The sequence below is a fragment of the Odocoileus virginianus genome, chromosome X (assembly GCF_023699985.2).
Source record: "Odocoileus virginianus isolate 20LAN1187 ecotype Illinois chromosome X, Ovbor_1.2, whole genome shotgun sequence".
Classification (NCBI taxonomy): Eukaryota; Metazoa; Chordata; class Mammalia; order Artiodactyla; family Cervidae; genus Odocoileus; species Odocoileus virginianus.
In genome coordinates this window covers 11,112,138-11,132,628 of record NC_069708.1, presented here as the reverse complement: position 1 = coordinate 11,132,628, position 20,491 = coordinate 11,112,138, and the positions used below count along the sequence as shown (strand labels likewise).

At 39.3% G+C, this 20,491-nt stretch overlaps 1 protein-coding gene across 2 annotated transcripts in view; it reads right to left on the bottom strand.

The window, feature by feature from the left end:
- The window catches only part of OTC (ornithine transcarbamylase), a 65,512-nt gene extending 46,007 nt beyond the window's left edge, over window positions 1-19,505 (bottom strand). The window contains exons 1-3 of one of the 2 annotated variants that reach the window (XM_070462013.1): window positions 19,273-19,505; window positions 4,631-4,769; window positions 2,480-2,561 (exon numbers count right to left, since the gene is read on the bottom strand). In XM_070462013.1, coding sequence (XP_070318114.1) covers window positions 2,480-2,561; window positions 4,631-4,769; window positions 19,273-19,349 — 298 coding nt within the window. In that variant the 5' untranslated portion in view covers window positions 19,350-19,505. The remainder of the gene's footprint in view (window positions 1-2,479; window positions 2,562-4,630; window positions 4,770-19,272) is intronic. The other variant, XM_020913679.2, reaches the window with a different exon arrangement.
- Between the last annotated feature and the right edge of the window lie 986 nt (window positions 19,506-20,491).

The following is a 20,491-nucleotide window of genomic DNA, read 5'->3' as shown; positions in this document are numbered from 1 at the left end:
ATTAATGTAGAGCACTTAGTATAGGGTCTGTGCCCAAAAGCTTATTAAATCTTCACTCTTGGTTTTATTAGTAGCTTAACTACCACATGACATGTGCATGGTAAAACTATTCAGGGATATGTGAAATTAAAAATAACATTTGAATAGAGAAGCATGGTAGACAACATCAACAACTAAGAAAAAAATAATTTGAGAAAAACTTAACATTGAGAAAATTGTATGTATTTAATAAATTCTTTGATGGCTTCAGAAAAGAATACCTCTCTTAAGTACTAATGATTTTTAAAAATGATAACCAGTGTTGAAAAGGAGCAGAATTTCAGAACTACTGACTGGTTTATGCAATATTCATTTTTCCATTGCTGGACATCAGATGTCAATGTGACCTTTTAAAGGACCCAGCTTTAAAGAACAAAATGTTCTCATCGGTTTTCTTCCTAGGACTTTAAAGATTAGGTGACACCTTATATGTTTCCTTTCTTCCTCCTTCCTTCTCTCAAGGGGCAAGGGGAGTGCATTAATAAGAACAGTAAACTTGAGATCTGAACCCTGGTACTATTTGTATTAATTGCTTGAACTTAGCAAGTCACTTGATCCCTCTGAACTCCATTTTGTTATGTATTTGAGATACCTCATTACTGGTCCTTACAATGGAAGAACTGCATGAAGTAGTTGTTTGCTTCTGAGCCCTAGAAAGCTCTGATGCTTGTAAGTAGGATAAGATACACAAAGAATCAACCAATATGTTTTTGTCTGTGGTACCTTTTCCTTGATCCTATCCATTTGCCCTTTTGGACAGTCATGTTATTGATTCAAGGGAGGTCTGATGGAGCAGAAATGCAAAGAGAAAAAAGAGGTGATGAATTTCAGAATAGGTTTTTTGAAACTCATTACAGCAACCATAGTTTGAGAAAAAAGATATTTTGAGTGTCAACAGTTAGGATTTCAAGTACAAACAATAGACTTGAAAGAATGCATAGGTAGTTAAACACAGTTTTTCCTCCTGCTTTATCACCTGGGAACTGGAGGGGAAGAAGATGAAGAGCAAGAGCAAAGAAGCAACAGAAGCAGACATTGGTGGACCTTTGACACTGTACTCTGCTGTCTGTCCCCCAGGCCACATACTGAAGGGTGGGAAGTATGGTGGAAATTTCAGATGAGTTTGGGGGACACCAGAGCTGAGAACATCTGTCTCTTTTAAGACAGAGTTCAAGAAAGGACAAATATTATAGAACTCCCTGGCACCCAGAAAGAGGAAGGAACAAGAGAGAGAGTCTTGCAATATCTCTGTGCCCACTGTGGCGTGGAGAGCTGACAAGAGCTTGAGAGTATAACCAAGCAGGACCCTATGGGATCTTCTCAGGGACAGGGACATATCCTCTGTTTCAGCTCCTCTCAGAGACACCTAGATAATAGTATTTGGTGTAATAAATTCCCAGAGTTGTTTATCTAATGTGAAAATTCCCCACCAAATGGAAGATGTTAACTACTTGATGACCCTGATCACCTAGTCCCAGGCCTCCTGGACTCTAAGGACTGGTAATGTTAACCCCTGTGACACTACCCTTCTAACTCACCATCAGCCAATCATTGTGCACAAACTGATCAAGTACCTGCAACCCCTACCCCCACCCCCTCACCTGGCTTTTAAAAATGATTTATCGAAAATCTTCAGGAAGCTCAAGTCTTTTTAAGGCTTGAGCCATCTTGCCTCCTTGCATGGCTTTGCAGTAAACCTTTCTCTGCTCCAAACTTCAACATTTCAGTTTGTTTGGCCTCACTGGAAGTCAGGCACACAAACTTGCGTCAACAAGCAAGCCAAACCAAGAGCTATCTCAGATCTTGTGATCAGAGTAAAGCATACTCTTCCACAGTGAATGGGAACCAGTCAAGGTCCAGTAGGGATACAGAAGTCCCAGCAGATTCCAACATAGACATTTGATGATGATGTCCTGATGATCAAAGACCAGATCCCTATAGCCCTAGATGCCTTGACATTGAGATTCTCTCTAGGACTTAACCATGACTGTGGGGAAAGTGTGAAGAGACCCTAAACTGACAAAGTAAACAATGAAATGACAGGATTTGGATTGCAGAGATTGTTTCCATCATCCAGCAGAATGAATATAAGCAAGGAAAAGCTCTTTACACATTAGAAAAATGCACATTTCTTGCTCACGTTGAATTGAAAGCCTGAGAATTTATGACCACTAATATTCTGTACTGAACATGAAGAATTATTTGTGACGTCTACTCAAGTCCTCATGGAATCCCTACAGATGAGGCTCATCTTCCTGCTTGCAGCTGCTGTGAGAATTAGAAAGAACATTCAGAAGCTTCCATTGCTACTCTTGGTGACATTGTTTTCCCTTTGTTGTTGCCAAAGAGACAGATAAATCCCACCACTGGGCTCCTCCTCCCAGGTCCTCACCCATTGGCCCTCTCTTCAGCACAAGTCCAAGTTTGTCTGTGAACTCACCTGTTTCTGTGGACAATCTTGTTCGAGTACTTCTTTTTTCAAAAATCATGCCTAAGGACTTCCCTTGCAGTAAAGGCAAATACTGAAAGTCAAGGATAATAATACAATTAAACTAATTAAAATGAGATATATGTTTTATATCTACTAGCAAGGATTATGTTTTAAGATTTATTTTTACATTATCAGAAACTGTAGAATAATTAACACTGCTCCCAAATAAGCATTCATATGTTATTTACAAAGTGAATTTAAAGTTTCTTTCCTGTTGTATACAAATAAGGGAAGGAAAGAGGAATCCCACAGCTTATTGACATGTAATGAGAAAGTAATATTAGTTGCTCTGGGTTCAACCTGAACACTTGTTCCCAAATGTATTATTATTTCATACTGGAACCGTCTTCTTACTTAAATCTGTGGAAATGTTACAGGGAAGAACTGACTCCATGTTGGATCTGTTTCTTTTACTTTAACATTTGCTTCCAGTTGTTTTTGTTCACTAAAAAGATACTGTCCATATATAATGGCCTGCCTTGGTGAAACCTGCTCATCTTCCTGAATGTTAAACCAAAGTGCCTTTGTTCAGGACCCTGTCCCACCTGTGGATGGCTACAGGAAGGAAGAAATTAACATATCCTATCCCTAAGTCTGGCCATTCCAGGACATATTTGCAAGATTAATGTCCTTTTTACTTTACTTCCTCACCTCCCCCATCTCTGTTCTATAAAAGAGCCTGGCATTTCAGACCCTGATAAGATGGTTATTTTGAGATATTAGTCTGCAATCTTCTTGGTCAGCCAGCTTTCCGAATAAAGTTGTATTCTTTTCCTCAACCCTTGTCTCTCAGATTTATTGGCCTATTATGAGGCAAGCAGAGCAAGCTTAGACTCAGTAAAAGAAACTTCTACCAGTGTTCAATGACTTTGAAGATGCTTGTTTGGAAAGTGTCTTCTGAGCTAGGAATATGCTTCTCTGTCACAACATGGGGCACTCAGACTCCTAAAGATGATGCCCCAGAGTTTCAAATACACTTTCATCATGAATCCTTGGGAGAATGCAAAGGCTTTGTTTCTAGAAGTCATGTGGAAACAATCTGAGTTTGGGTGTGGGGTGGGGCTCTTTCTCCTTCCTCTGCTATAGATGGACTTCCTGATAGGATGAGTTCTGGAACAAATAGATTCCTGCCAGCTAACCTTCCTCACCACAAAGTGTGTAGAACAAAAGCCTGGGGTCTTGAGGTGGGGGGCTTTTCTCCTTATTTCAAGGTCTTCTATAGGAACCAATAGCATTTGGAGTCACACCTGTTTTTGGTTCATTCTTAGGAACTTGGAGAGTTTGTGAGCTACATAAGAGAATCAAGGTTGTGTACAACTTTCTCAACCTGAAACCAGCTCTTTCAAATGCTTTTGAACAAGCTTGGAATATAAAAACACTTTCACAGTTAAGCAGTCTAAATAAAGCTGCTGCATTAATTGTGTTTCAAACATAAATTGCTCAAAATGCAGAATAATGCTTCCAGCTAAGCACCATATCCCATTTCTTCTCCTACTTGGTTACCTTTTAATTGGTTCTTTGCTAATCTAAATTTTTAACACCATCACATCATCCTGAATTTTTTGAAATTATCCTAATGATGAAATATCTGATCTTCATCCACCACTGAAATTTGTTGCTAGGAAAAAAAATGTATCATCCTTATTTTAAATCTGCTAGAAAACAGAAAAGAAGGTAAGGGTAAAAATAAAATCATTCCAGAGAAATGATTCCTTAGGTTCTGATTCAGTTAATAATGACTTTCAACATTTCACATGAAAGAAATGCAATGACTTGTCAATGAATAACTGATTTTTATGCTTTTTGTATGCCTGTGCACTCAGTGATAATCAATTACCTTGCCTGTGTGATTTCATTACTTAGCTACTCTTTAGGAATTTTAATGTATTTTCCTCTTTGTTTGTAAAGGCTGTCTTTCAAAAGGCTTATTGGAACTTCCCTGGTTGTCCAGTGGTTAAGAATCCATGTTTCCATTGCAGGGGGCACGGGTTTGATCCCTGGTCAGGAAACTAAGATCCCTCATGCCATGCCTTGCAGCCAAAAGAAAAAAAAAAAAGACTGACTGGTAACAGTGGAAGGTAATATGGAAATACCACATACCTCTCCTTTCTGTTTTATCCTGAATTTCAGATCTGCGGATAGCCATAGCATATACTTAATTTCTTCTCCTGTAAAGTCCTTTAGAGTGAGGAGGTCACGGCCCTTCAGCTGTACTTTATCCTGCAGTGGTTGCCCACATCTATGAAAAAGAAAAAGAAAAATATATATTTAAGAAAACAAAACCCATGTCCTATGGTAATTCATTGTTTAATTTTTGAAACAAAATATAGCAAATCATGTGCAAACTCATGCATCTTTGCTAAGTGCTAATGCTTTCAAATTGATGTGACTGTGGTTTACATTTTAGATATCCAGTTTTTTTAATGTTGAGAGAAAAGAAAAACTTAAGGAAAGAGGTTGAATTCTCTACTGAAAATAATCATAAGTGGCTTTGTTACTTCATAGTTAGTCAAGTTACCCAAACTCTCTGCACCTAAATTTCTCACCTAGAAAATGAGTATAATAAGCTTATAGAGTTGTTGTGAGGATGAAATTATTCAATACATGGAAATCAGATAGTGTCTGGCATATAATAAGTATTTGATCAATTTTAGCTAGCACTATTGAAATCATTGTTGTTTAGTCACTAAGTTGAGTCTGACTCTTTGCAACCCCATGGACTGTAGCCCACCAGGCTCCTCTGTCCATGGGATTTCCCAGGCAAGAGTACTGGAGTGGGTTCCAATTTCCTTCTCCAGGGGACCATCCTGACTCAGGGATGGAACCCACGACTCCTGCATTGGCAGGTGGATTCTTTAACACTGAGCCACCAGGGAAGCCCCATAATTGAAATCATTAGATGGTACAAATAGAATTTGTATGTACATACAAGAGAAAACAATTTCATTCTGTTTCCTCTACTGCCTTTCAAATCTATCCTTGAAGAATTGTTCTTTGTTATCCCCAGTCAGCTGCAGTGGACCCTGTGGCTTTTCTAGTAACTTTCAGGGAAAGAAAAAGTTCTCTGCTTACTTTATTCCCTCAAAGAGTCTCAGTTAAAGAATGTATAATAATAATGATAAATTTTTTGACTTTAAGAAATGTGCTGCAGGTTAACACCCTTTTCCTTCCAGCTCATGCCTAATTTAAGCTGGCCTCCTCCACAGGGGGAGGGGAACCATGAACTGTTTCCTCTGTTTCCTTGCCTTCAGTTCCTCCAAGTAAAGTCGAGGGAAGGTGAGGAGTTAAGGGCCAGGCAAAGTCTGGTTCTGTTTTAGCAATCTAGCATTAGTATAGATGTTTGAGGATGATTTTTTTCTGGGGTACTTTTGAGGGTCCATGGAAGAAGTCTCTCATCACTGGGAATTTCTCATAGCAGTTCTTGATGGCGGACATTTACATTGTCTTTGCCATTCAAGGAAACATATGCAAACTCTTTTTGCTGAGATCTCCCCAACCTGAGTGCTTCAGGAAGTCTTTTGGTCATAATGTGACGCAGCACCATGATAGGTCTCTTTCTTCATCCATATTGGTTCATGGGAAGTCCTGCATGTTCTTTGCTCTGGCTAGAGTTGAGTCTGTCCCAGCATAGACTCTTATTCTGCCATCAAAACAGCTAGCCAGCCAGTCCCTCTCTATATTTTCCACTTATGTGCCTGACATCACTGTACTGTGTCTCCAAGCTCTCCTATTGAAGATATTAGTGCCATCATAGCCACTTGCCCTAATCTTGAGGTGAGGGAATAATTCTATCCATGTGAGGCACATCATATACAATGGTTGTTGTTGTTCAGTTGCTAAGTCGTGTCTGACTCTTTACAACTCCATGGACTGCAGCACTCCAGGCTCCTTTGTTCTTCACCATCTCCCAGAGTTTGCTCAGATTCATGTCCATTGAGCTGATGATGTTATCTAACCATCTATTTCTCTGCTGCCCTCTTCTCCTTCTGCCTTCTATCTTTCCCAGTATCAGGGTCTTTTCCAATGAGTCGGGTGTTCCCATCAGGTAGCCAAAGTATTGTAGCTTCAGCTTCAACATCAGTCCTTCCAGTGAAGCCAGGACTGATTTCCTTTAGGATTAACTGGTTTTACCTCCTGGCTATCCAAGGGACTCTCAAGAGTCTTCTCCAGCACCACAGTTTGAACACCAATTGTTCGGCACTCAGCCTTCTTTACGATCCAATTCTCAACGTCCATACATGACCACTGGAAAAACCATAGCTTTGACTGTATGGACCCTTGTTGGCAAAGTGATGTCTCTGCTTTTTAATATGCTATCTAGGTTTGTCCTAGCTTTCCTTTCAAGGAGCAAGCATCTTTTAATTTCATAGCTGCAGTCGCCGTCCACAATGATTTTGGAGCCTAAGAAAATAAAATCTGTCACAGCTTCCACTTTTTCCCTTTCTATTTGTCATGTAGTGATGGAACCAGATGCCACGATCTTAGTTTTTTTTTCCCCATTTATTTTTTTTTTTATTTTTTATTAGTTAGAGGCTAATTACTTTACAATATTGTAGTGGTTTTTGCGATACATTGACATGAATCAGCCATGGTGTGTGTTTTTTATACAACGGTACATAGCTAAAATCCTCTTCAAACCTCCTCAAATCCTCAAATCCTCTTCAAACCCAACTCACCTTCTGGTTTCTACAATCCATTTTAAAAACTGGAGGCAATCACCAGTGGGTTGCAAAACTAATTCTTGTGTACCTCCTTTGCAAGCCCTGTTTCGGTGGTCTAGCATCTCACTTCGGATTGAGGAAAGAGTCAGAACCTATTGGGCCTGGGCAGAAACTGAGACCACGTCCCATTTTAACATTCTATTACATTATGATGACAGTAATTGTTATTTAGGATAATCAGTATATAAAATGGACAGCATTTATTCTCAGTGTTCTCTCTATTTAATAATAATTAGTATTGTATACCACTAGAAATTATGAATAACCAAGGTCAAATTGTGATTTACCAGGTATATTAAGCAGTCATTTTACTAATGACTGTCAGAAAATAATCATGCTTGAACTCCAGCCTAAGAAAAAAAAAGCTTGTGCTACTTGAGATAAAGAGTAAATTATCTGGTGGAATTTATGTCTTTTTGCATTGATAATAAGATAATAAATAAGAAAATAACAAATTCTCTCAATTTGTTGTTTTCACTGCATGATGTCAAATACTCAGACAAATGTATATTTTACTAAGTATCCAACTTTCTAGCAGAGTTTGTTTAATATTCAGAAGGTGAATAGATTTTTTTCAGTAGACCTTTTATGAGATAAAACCCTTCAGAGATTCTAATTAGTAAAGAAAGGGGCTTCCATAAAGATGGAGAGTTTGTGGGTTAGCTGGCTAATGATTAATTGATAGATTTAATACAGGATCTAATGATATATTCAACTCTAATAAAGATTAGAGTTTTCAGCTTATATGTGCATTAAAATTTTGCTTAACATTTCTAAGACCTACCATTGCCTTCAGCTTTAAAAATATGTGATTCAAACACTCTTCAGATGGAAATTTCTTTAAAGCAATTGTCTCAATTTTTTTATTACAGATGCAAAACATTAAAAAATTTTGAAGATAGATCTACAATGTATGTTTACTTACTTATATGTATTACTATCCTAATAGATTATGCACATAACAAAACATAAAGAAATAAAAATTCTAAAGTGTAGAATAAGATTCAGATATTTTAAAAATAAATTTTTAAGTATACAAAAAAATTGCTAGCTAGAGAAGTTTCTAGAATAGCTATTCGTTTTCTTCCTTTTACTGGAACCCTAGTAAAAAGCTTACAAAATTGTGTCCAAGATCTGGGTAGTAACAGAAAACAATTTGGTAACTTTAGAGATGTGGCAATTAGGCAGGAAATTTAATTTTATGTGTGTATGTTGGTTTTATGTTTGGCTTTGATAATATTAACTAGTGATATTATCTAGTACTAATTAGTGCTTGGAATATACAAGTACTGAGATTGTTGAGAAGTAAATCCTTTGTCTGGTATTCATGCATTTTTCTCTGTCAGTTAGATCCTTCTAGCGATCTGTAAACAGGTTTAACATGTCTGGCTTGGGATGGAGGCATGGCAGCTTAATCTTTCCCAATTCACACTGTCAACTACAAATAGGCACTTGCCATGGGCACTTACCATCTACCTCGACAAGGATTAAATCATGAGCTACTGTAGCTGCTGACCTTCAACACTCCATGAAAGGAGTTCAGGGTGGAAAGCAGGCATGAGGCACTCTGTGCTCAGGGGAAAAGCTGGCAGGACAGATCTTTAGATAGTTAGATATATTCAGGAGCTAATTTTATGAGCCCAATTCCTGTATCTCCCCATATTTAGAAAAGCACTAAAATCCTTCACAGTGATGACTGTTCTTCATGACTAGCAAAAGCTTCCCGAGACTAGTAGAAACCTTCTGGGAAAATATGTGCTTTATTGCATGTACTTCCCCTTCACCAAAATCTCGTACATACTGACCTTCCCCACTGTCTCTTTGGAGGAGTCTCTTAGAGCTATGTGAGGTGCTCTCTCCCAGGCTGCAGTCCGCACTCATTTTGCCCCCAGTAAAACTTAACACGCAACTCTCATGTTGTGCATTGTTTTTAAGTCAACAACATTTAGGGCAGCTTTGAGAATATTAATTCTTCTGGAATAAGATCCAAACAACATAAAATCACAGAAGATAAACTTTCTTGACTCTATGTCTTACAATAACACATTAATATTCCATGGGTTAAGATGTCACCTGATATTATATTAAAAGGGGAAGAAAAAAACTTTCCTGGAAAACCCCACTCCCTAGATTCAAGAAATTTGGGAAATATCACTATAGTTGTTGAATCTGCATCCATCAAAACCAGGAAAAACAAACCATGAGCTGATTTTCAGGCCTTTTTTTAATTCCCTAGAGTTCAATCTCTGACTCCTGGCTTTATTGGAGCCCACAAAAGCTGAGTTGCCAAACTCCAACACTTAAGGGATTCAGTGTCCTCCCTTACTTTCAGCCCCTATAGGGTTTTGTTACATTTGTGCGCTTAGTCGCTCAGTTGTGTCCAACCCTTTGCGACACCCTGGAGTGTAGCCCACCAGGCTCCTCTACCCAGGGGGATTCTCCAGGCAAGAATACTGGAGTGGGTTGCCATGCCCTCCTCCAGGGGATCTTCCCAACCCAGGGACTGAATCCAGGTCTCCCACACTGCAGGCGGATTCTTTACTGTCTGAGCCGCCTGGGAAGCCCTTGTTGCGTTTACTCTGCAGTAAATACTCACAGGACTATATGCTTCATTGAATGAATACCATAGATTTTAGAATTGTGGTGGTGTGGTTGAATCTCAGAGAAAAATAATTGGAAATGAAAAGGAAATGGAAATTTTGCAGAGCACTGATTTTTCTCCTCCCTTCCCACGAAAGGAAATAGCAAAATAATGATGAAAGAGGAGGGCCAGCAACACCTTTAGCTGCTTCAAAAGAGCTTCAACTTCCAGCTCTTTATTGGCCAAACAGAGAACAGACTGGAAGAGGTAAAAGATCTCTGAAGCTTTCTCAAGTTTGTCCTTACAAACTTTAAGAAATTTCTAAGTTGGAGGGAGGGTTAGAGTTAGGGCTGATATTCTGCTTTTGGGATTGTGTTGTGAGAGGCTCTTTTTATTTCTTCATTGACAGATTTGAGTTTAAAAATAGAAGACACCACCATCCTGCTCGAACATTCCCTTCTTGTCCAGACCCTTCATTTTCAAATTTATATAGTGACAGAAGCCTTATTTCAAATTCTTTTCCTTAGACCACAAGAGATCAGAAGAATACCTCTTTGTGCCTCTAGTCTCCACAGGGCGGCAGCTGATATGTTGCCCTCCTTCCTGTTACTGTGGAATCACACCTCCAATAAACCAATAAATCTTAACAGATAAGCTATTTAAAAAAAACAGTTCTGACTTTGCACAGCAGTGAGGGACTGTAAATAACTATTAAATCTGAAGCCATGTAAAGCAACCTTAATAATCAATGGGGGAAATCACAATTGTTCTGTGACTTAAGTTTTTTCGGCAAAACATTACAAACTCTCTTATAGTCAGTTATAAAGCCTTAAGGAAATGAAAAAAAAGTAAAACATATATATTTAGTACATTGTCATTTAAAACATTAGAAACATCAAGAATTACAGTGTTTTATTTCTTTGTAAAAATTATCAGGTAGTTTGAACAGTGTATGCTGTCTTCTTATCACATTTGTTATGCTTTGGTGAATTGTTGTACTTCTAAGTTTGAATCAACTTCCAACATTTTATCCTTTGAACTCTTAATATTGTGAAATCTCTCTGAGAATTCCTTTAATTCTTTAAATATTTCTTATTTGGCTGCTCTGGGTCTTAGTTATGGCATGTGGAATCTTCTAGTTGCAGCACATGGGATCTAGTTCCCTGACCAAGGATTGAACCTGGGCTCCCTGGGAGCACAGAGTCTTAACCACTTGACCACCAGGGAAGTCCTGAGAATTCCTTTAGTGTGAAATGTTTTACTGGTATCACTTCCTGTAGAATATCTTCATACTTTTGGTCACACCACTGTACTCGTTTATGTCGATAAGTTTGTCTTCACTAAGTTTCTCTAGCTACATAACTAGAACCTCTCAAATAGTAGCAGGGTCAACAACACCACAGTCAGCTATTTCTTCTATAAATACATTTGCATTCACATTTAACTTGTCAATGTTATCATTTTTTCTTTCTCTGCTGCATTTTTACCTCTTTCAGACAACTCTGTCTTTTAATTATCCATTTTTTATTAAAATGTCACATGGGCTTATCACTGGAAGAAGAAAAGGCAGAACTATACTCTTTAATGTCTGTAGGTGAACTGGGTAACAGCTGCACAGTGAGCAATCAGCAACAGACTTTGAAAGAAGTGATATGATTGGTCACTGATCATGAAGTGCATCTGTTACGTACACAGTGATTTGTGAACTGAAGAGCCAGCAATGGATAGATGTGAGAGTTGGACTATAAAGAAAGCTGAGTGCAGAAGAATTGATGCTTTTGAACTGTGGTGTTGGAGAAGACTCTTGAGAATCCCTTGGACTGCAAGGAGATCCAACCAGTCCATCCTAAAGGAAATCAGTCCTGGGTGTTCATTGGAAGGACTGATGCTGAAGCTGAAACTCCAATATTTTGGCCACCTGATGTGAAGAGCTGACTCATTTGAAAAGACCCTGATGTTGGAAAAGATTGAGGGCAGGAGGAGAAGGGGACGACAGAGGATTAGATGGTTAGATGGCATCACTGACTCAATGGACATGAGTTTGGATAAACTCCGGGAGTTGGTAATGGACAGGGAAGTCTGGCGTGCTGCAGTCCATGGGGTCGCAAAGAATCGGACATGGCCGAGCGACTGAACTCAACTGAGCCAGCAATGAAATTTTTACTTTAGGCAACTAAACCCGATTAATGTCCCATGGCAACTGAAATTTTAACTGTGTACCTGGGAAACTGGTGTTGTTTACTAAACTGTGGTAATTAAAATTCCTGTGTGTGGGGACCATACAAAGGAATGACTGTTTGTACTCCAGATACATTCCCATCAGAGGCTTCCTTTCACATACTACTACTCCCTCTGTCCAAAACACTCTCCCCACAGCTATCAAGCTCTCTTTCTCATCCTTAGGCTGGGGGCTTAAATACCACCTCCTATGAGATTCCTACCCTGATTGTACCAAGTAATCTCTGCTTTGCCTTCATTTTCCTCAAAACACCTATCACAATTTTTAATACAGTGGGTTGGCCAGAAAGTTTGTTCAGGTTGGAAACCAGAAGGAACTTCCTGGCCAACCCAATATATTTGTGTCTGTCCACTGCTTAATTTTTTTTAAGGTCTTTTTAAAAAATATTTATTTATTTTTGCCTGCATCGAGTTTTAGTCCCAGCACATGGGATCTGTTGTGGCATGCAGGCTTCTCTCTAGTTGTGGTACTTGGGCTTGGTAGTTGTGGTGCCTGGGCTTAGTTGCCCTGCAGCATTTGGAATCTTAATTCCCCAACCAGGGACTGAACCCAAGTTCCCTGCCTTCGAAGGCAGATTCTCAACCACTGGGCCACCAGGGAAGGCCCTGTTCACGGCTTACTTTTAATCTTCCCATTAAATTACATGATCCACGATGTCAGAGGTCCTGCCTGTTTTATTCATTAATATATCCCACTGTTGCTTGCAATGCCTGGAATATAGTAGGCATTCAATAAATATTTCTTAAGTAAATGAATGATTAAATGAGGTAGAAGTAAATCAATTTGTATAAGAAATTCAGCAGATTTCTGGGCATGAATTTAGAGAGATTCGCCATGATGGATTTTTAAGGCCCTGACTGAAGTCTGATGACGAAAAAAAGATACCCAAAGTGCCCCACCCCAGAAAGAATTAATGTTGAGGCAAGAGCAAGTTTGGGCTGTGGTCCAGGCTGAACACAAGGCCTAAGAGTCATGGAGGAGAATTGATTGTGGTCTGGTATGTTGCTAAAGCTGAAATTCCCTAAGGTTCAGCCATTCCAATACAGTATTTGCACTGCTGGGAAGAATAGTTGGACATACACACATGAAACCAAAAAAAGCATTATAACTTTGAATCCTACAGATAGGAGCCTGAGACAAGTGCAAAAACTAGAAAACTGGTGAGAGCACCTGGTGGATGAGTTTTTGTCCATAGCACCATGAGAGTCAAATCCAAAGTATATTTATAATGAACTATACCAATATTTTGGTTACCTCTCTCCATGAACCCCTTTTGGACAGAATAAGTTCCCAGGGTTCTTGGGGACAAAAAGGTTGGATATCCTGTCCATCTGTCATACCAGCCTGAGAGGGTTTGAGTGATTAACTGGAAAATTTTTTGAAAGTTATATCTCACCTGGTTAAGGGGTTCATAATGTTTACACCATTGAAAAACCATTAGAGCAGCCACTACCTTTTCTCAGTTCTATCCAGAAGGTGGGGCAGGAAATGTTGGCTTGGGAAAAAGAACTGTTTTTCATAGATATCAAGAGCTAACCAGGATAGTTTATCACTGGAAGGAAAGCAAACACAATGGTTCAAGTTTAAATTCCTATCCTGTTTACTGTCTCCTCACAGACCTCCCCTTGGCTCCAAAATGGAGTTGCCACACCTCTTTCCTAAGCTACTTAAAAATTAGAGGAAAATTGAAATCCTCCACAATTGTACCATGTTAAAATGCCTCCATTACAGGCACTCTCCTTTTTTTCTCTTATTCGTGTTAAGCATTTCTTGCTTTCTGGTGATAAACCCACATTCTAGTTAGCCAGATAAAACTGCTGACCTAAATGGCTTTTAAGTTCTCATGGAGACCCTGTGCTTCAGTTGGAAGCAGCCCAGTCTGGTTCATGAGCACCCAAACCAAGGCCAGAATCACTATTTCAGTGTTCCCATAAAATGCCTGGTCTCTTTGTACTGAAGTGTGTCTCCTTGGTAAACCAGACCTAAACCACATTATCATTCTTCAGCCAACACATAACAGGGAGGATATAGTATTGGAGAAAACAATGAGAAGCATGTATAGATTTTTCCATCAAAACTGTCATGGCAATCGGGTTAAAGCCAGAGCTTTTGAAAAAAGGCAAGACTCATTCATTACATTAATTTTATCCCTTCAAAAAATAATTACAGAGGTTTTTCAACCCTAGATCACTGAATGCTAAGAAGTTAGGCCAAGGTAATAGTAGACCCTTGTGTTAGCTTTACCCAAATATCTTCCTAGCTAAAAAATGGAAGCGAATTCTCTATTGGCAGAAAGAAACCTTTCAATGCTAGAGTGCATTTTCCAACTCTAGTAAATTGTTTGGAGCATGGGGGAAGACCTGGATGTGTTCCCTTGTATAATTGTATTTTGTTGGAAGAGAAAGTGCTTAATTTGAGTAAAATGTGGTCAGTCAGAAACAGACTTTGCCAGAGTAGGAAAAAACTCAGTGTTAAATGATATTTTGATCCCCATGGAGAACTTGAGATAAAGACTTTAGCTTCTGGAGGCATAAGAGAGGGCCAATGGATGATATGGCAGAGATTTTTTGGTTTCTTTAACATTACAGACTGATACAAAAGGCATACTTTCTTGGTGTTTTTTTCCTTCTTTACTGAGATATTTTGGCTTATCTTTAAAAAGGGGGGGAATATTGAATAAGAGTAGATTGGCCAATTTGATCAGTTTGGAAGGATCAAAGTCATCAAGCAATGGAATGAAAAGAGCAGTGGTTTTAAATATTCAAATTTGAGTCCTAGTTTGACTATGACCTTGGGATGATCATTTTCCATTTTTGGCCTTAAATCCTCATTTGAAAAAGTAAGAAAATGAACTATGAATCAGTGATCCTTCATGTCTTTGTCTTCTACAACACTCGTGAAGTTCATATATACAAGATTTCCCACAGGCCACACTGGAGCCATCTGAATTCTCAGCGGCCAAACTTTCATTTCGTCCCATTGTTTCCATCTCAGAAAAAAAATATGCATTGCATATTGCATATTGCAATGCATGCCAGAGAGAGTGACTCTTTTTTCACAAAACCCTTGAATATGATCCTATTGATCTGGAAAATCAAAGCAAAAATTGTTTCCAAATTTCTCTATTATTAAACATAATGATAATTCATTAATAAAAATATACTTGCAGCCTTTCTCACTGTCGCCACATGTTCGTATGCAGTATAAATTACTACTGATAACTGGGTGACTAAAGGATGTCAAAGCTAACTTAGATTGTCAGTATTCTAAAACTGCAAAACTTAGCCCTCATTTGAAAATTGAAGACTAGGATAAGGATTAACTTCATGTAGACTTACTATTAAAGGATTGGAAACCAGAAACTGTTGAAAATCTGTGGCCACCTCTCCTTCTTTTATCTTGGTTAAATCATTAAATTACTAAAAATAACAAACTAAAAATAAAACCACAATTCTACTCTTGGCCAAGGGAAACATCACAACCCCATTCCTTTCTTGGTCTCTTGCCTTGCAGAGTTTTCTGAAGTCAAGAAATATGTTTTTAAAAAGGCATTTATTTTCAGTTATGAAGGGTAGTGTGAATAATCAAAGAGGACTGTTTTCTCTCCACGACATGAGAGCATGGATGGCCTGTAATGGCTGTGTCTGTGTCTGTGTGTCCACGTGCGTGTGGATGGGCGTGTGTGGGGGATGAAGGGAACTTAATGAGCTCTGTAAGCCCTTAGAGAGGTCTGGAATGAAATACCTGAAAACCAGTCACCTCCGGCTCCAATCCATAACCTCCACAGAATTGGGTGGCTTAGCTCAATATTCTCTGAAGAAATTTCTATTTGTGATATGAAATTGAACTGCACTTACAAATGGGTCTTCTCTGATAAAGAAAGATATTTTTTTTAGTGGTTTCTTTAAAAGCTGTGTTTCCCATAATAGGCAACAAATCATAGAATACTGTCTATTATCCAAACACAGCCAGGCTCTCGAGCCTTGTTTGTGAGATGAAAAGCCTAGGGATTTGGGTGTTTTTGGCAGTCTTGGTGTCTGATCTTATTGATTTTGTAAAAAAAAAAGAAAATTGACTAAAAATGATTGATCTGGGAGCCTGTGTAGATGGCTTCAGCCTCACTCAAGTGGTTATTTTATCACGTCCATGGCCATATGGCTGCTCACTTCAAAACTGTGAAGCCCCTACTTTGTGGCATTACCAAACCCTAACCACGTATTTCCTACTATTCTCTAGTGCTAAACTCATGTGCTATATTTCATAACAGGGACCCTCCACTGTTCCAAGAGAGATGGGTAGGAGGTGGGTGGGGGGAGTTGAAGAAAAAACCTGAATCTCTGAAGAAGGGTGAAAATCAAAGTAAAAATACCATATAGGGGGAGATGACAGGAAGATTTTCTCTGTGTTAATGGGTCATCAAAGACTGTAGGTATTATTGAGTGCTTGCTAAGTCATTACAGTTGTGTCCAACTCTTTGCGACCCTATGGACTGTAGACCATCAGGTTCCTCTGTCCATGGAATTTTCCAGGCAAGAACACTGGAGTAGGTCGCCATGCCCGCCTCCAGGGGATCTTCCCGACCCAGGGATCGAAACTGTTTCTCTTATGTCTTCTGCATTGGCAAGTAAGTTCTTCACCATTAGTGCCACCTGGGAAGCCCCAGTAGGTATTACTGGAGATCAGCAAGTCTGAATTCATCTAACTGGTAGTGCGGCTCATTAAAAGAGTAGGAAAGAAAAATACTCACGCCACATGAAAATAACAGCATTTCCATGTTAAGTCATTTTTCAACAAAGACTCATTCTCTATAGTTTCTAATAACATGGGTGAGTCAAGGCTTTTCTATTTTCAAATAGCCAGTATGGATTTGAGCTGATTTAGTCTTACTTTTGCCTCAGCCCCCACTCACTGTGAGAGACAGCTAGCCAGGATTTTCAGAGTCATAGTCTGGCTACTGGATATAGAAAATAGAATGTTAATAAATACCCAAAAGTGCCTAAATATTTGTTTCTTATTTTTGGTTTTGGCTGCACTGTGTGGCATGTGGGATCTTAGTTCCCCAACCAAGGATCAAACCTGTGTCCCCTGAAATGGAAGTGTGGAGTCTTAACCACTGGACCGCCAGGAAATTTCCTACCTAAATACTTGGAAGAGATTTTACTAGCAAAAATTTAACCTGTAATAATGTTAAAAGGGAGGCTTCCTTGGTGGCTCAGATGGTAAAGAACCCAACTGCCAATACAAGAGACATAACAGACATAGGTTCTATCCCTGGGTCAGAAAGATCTCCTGCAGAAGGGCATGGCAACACACTCCAGTATCTTGCCTGGAGAATTCTATGAACAGAGGAGCCTGGAGGGCTACAGTTCATGAGGTCACAAAGAATCAAACAGGACTGAGTGACTAACACTTTCACTTTCAATGGTAAAAAATCATCATTGTGATTTTCAAAGAAAAGTATAAATTTAAGCTCCAAGCTTTGGTTATTCATTCAGTTATTTCTAGCTCAGTGATGAGTCTTTGTTAAAAAAAAGTATGGAATAAAATTTCATCACACTCTTAATAGATGTAACTCAGTGGGATGGAATGATAAAATAATGAACACTTGCCTGTCACTTTACAGTTTCCACACAAATTATCTTACAGATTACTGCTAGACTGTGAATTCATGTGTCTGGAATGAAATAACTTTTTATCTTATTTACCACTGTATCTCCAACACCTTGCTTAGGGCATGGCACAAAGTAGGCGCTCAATAACTATTTATTAAATAAATAATTGAACCACACTGTGATGTAGATAGAACATGTATTACACTTTCTCTCATTTTGTAAGTGAAGCAACATCAAAGAAAAGTTTAGTAGCTTGCTCAGGGTCATATAGTCAATGAGTGGTGGTAACAGGCCTTGAACCCAGTTCTTTAGACTCTAAACCTGAGCTTTCCTCTGGCTTCTATTGTCTAGCTCTGCCACTAACTAGTAAACCTCATTATCTCTCTGGACCTCATTTGCCTTATCTATAAAATAAGAGAAGGCATTATTCTGTAGCTCTGAGGTCCCAACTGCATCTAATTCTATGGGTGTAATTTACAATATCATTTACTATGTCATTCTGGCTTATGAGTGGTGCTAAAGGTAGAGTCCAGAGAGTCCAGAGCAGTCAGGTGGCCCAGAGAGGGGAGGCCCAGGGCCACTTCCTAACAGTGGGAGAAAACTTCAGACTAGAAGTTTCTAACTTTAGGAAGTCATTGAGGTCATTTTGAGGTTGGTTTAGGTTGTCAAGAGGCACTGGGAAAATTCTGAATGTTAACTACTCCAGAAGTCTTCTGGGAACAATGTCCAAATTTGATAGCATTGCTTCCCCGATTAACCCATCACCCCTGTCTCCTTTCCTGGGGGACAGGCTCCACACTGCCTTCGATTGCATGCATGGCCAATTGACTAATTCTGAGCATGATGTAGCTTTTTTTTCTTAAATACTTATTTTTATTTATTTGGCTGCACCATGTCTTAGCTGAGGTATGCAGGATCTTAGTTCCCTGACCAGAGATTGAACCTGGACCTCCTGCATTGCAAGTGTGGAGTCTTAGCCACTGGACCTCCAGGGAAGTCCCAGGGTGTAGCTTTTTAATGAATTCATTGGAGCCAGCCTCCTTTCACATGCTAACAAAAAATTCAGAAATCGATTTCAAATTTAGATTTTCTTTTAAAAATATCATTATCATCATCACATACAAGGCTCCTTTCCAGCAGCTTGCAAGTATTTATCATTCTTTTGGGGTCTGTTTTTTTAAAGAATGAATCAATCCCCATGCTCTAGAATGATATATTGTTTTCAGGCAAACCTAAATACAAGCAGAAGGCCCCATGGAAATTAGTTTCTCTCATTTCCTTCAGCCACTTGCTCCTTTAGAATGTACATAAATGGGAGATGTCAAGAACATTTAGTCTGTTATACTTGCCACAGTCCCCCCATCCCAACCCCACCCCCTAGCACCCCATGAAATCTGATTACAGGCGATTGAGAAATGAAAGCTTGGCTGGAATTAGAGACAGCTGTCTCCAATAAGGATAGACCTTACCACTATAACAGAAACACTATAGCCGAAAGCAGCTTTAGGAGGTGGCACTCCTCTGCAGAATAGAACTTCATTTATCACCACGGCTCCTAAGTCAGACTCTAATCTCTGGCCATCACTTACCGAAAATTTCGAACCACGAAATTGTGACCATGTCTAAGAGTTGCATTGTTCAACAGGGTCCTTAGATTAAACAGCATCTTCTTTTGATTGTGTAAAGGGTGATTCTGTGCTGTTGAAAACGCCGCACCAAGGTAGCCAGTGGGGTCCGCCTGAAAGCTAAGAGTGCTTTCGATCACAGTGAGAGAGCAAAGGTAATATTGCCCTTCAACAACCTTATCAAGTTCCCCAGGCTAGAGATAGTGCAGGGCAGGGTCCAGGAGCATTTGAACTTTAAGCCAAGCTCCACCATTGTGTATTTTTTTAGGGGGGAGGGAATCCTAACACTTTTGGTGCTCAGACTCCTCATTTTTCATAATATATTTATTCTGTCACATACTTGCACCAAATCAATTGACAAGTACTCATTGAGCGTATAATATATGCAAGAGACTGCAGGGCTGGCTGCTGCGAAGGTACATAGAAATAACTCATTCAGAAAATGCGAATTGGCAATGCAAAACCCCAGATGTAGACATGACATCCCTGAGTATTTCCAGTGATAGCACTTTCCTCCCTCTAAGCCTCAGCCTATCCACAAAAACAAACAAAAGAGGTGCCCTGGAAAGTTTTTTGTTTTTTGTTTTTTTTGGTGGCAAAAAAGCTGGAGAGGGGCTGGAGATGGAGTAAAAAATCTCAAGCCTGGAGCTCCCATTGTGCCTTGCACACAGTAGGTCTTCAATAAGTAAGGAGCTGCCTATTAATTCCTGCAGAAACTCATCATCTGCATAAGTTAGGAGGTGGGGTACCAGATCTTCCTCCCCTTGTAGCCTCTCTGGACCACTAAGGGGCCATCCAGAGGTTCACACTCACTCAGTCATTCATCTGTAGTTGTAGATCGGATGTTTTCAAAATCTGTTCTGTGGCGGATACTGGGCGAGACTGGAATTTCAGGGAAGGAAGATGATCTCATCTTTGCAGACTTTAGAATTTGGTAAAAGTCACAGATCTGTAAATAAATACCCATAATAGATGCCTATAGGGGATGCCTTATTGGAGATGTCCAGTTAAAGTGCAACCTCATCACAGAGAAGGGAGAACTCAGCTGGGGAGGGTGGGAAGCAGAGTAAGAGGGCAAGGTAAACACTTTCTCGATGTTTGTGGAATGCAAAAAAAAAAAAAATAATAGTGTTATTTAGACTCAGATGTATAGAACAGACTTGTGGACTCTGGGAGAAGGCGA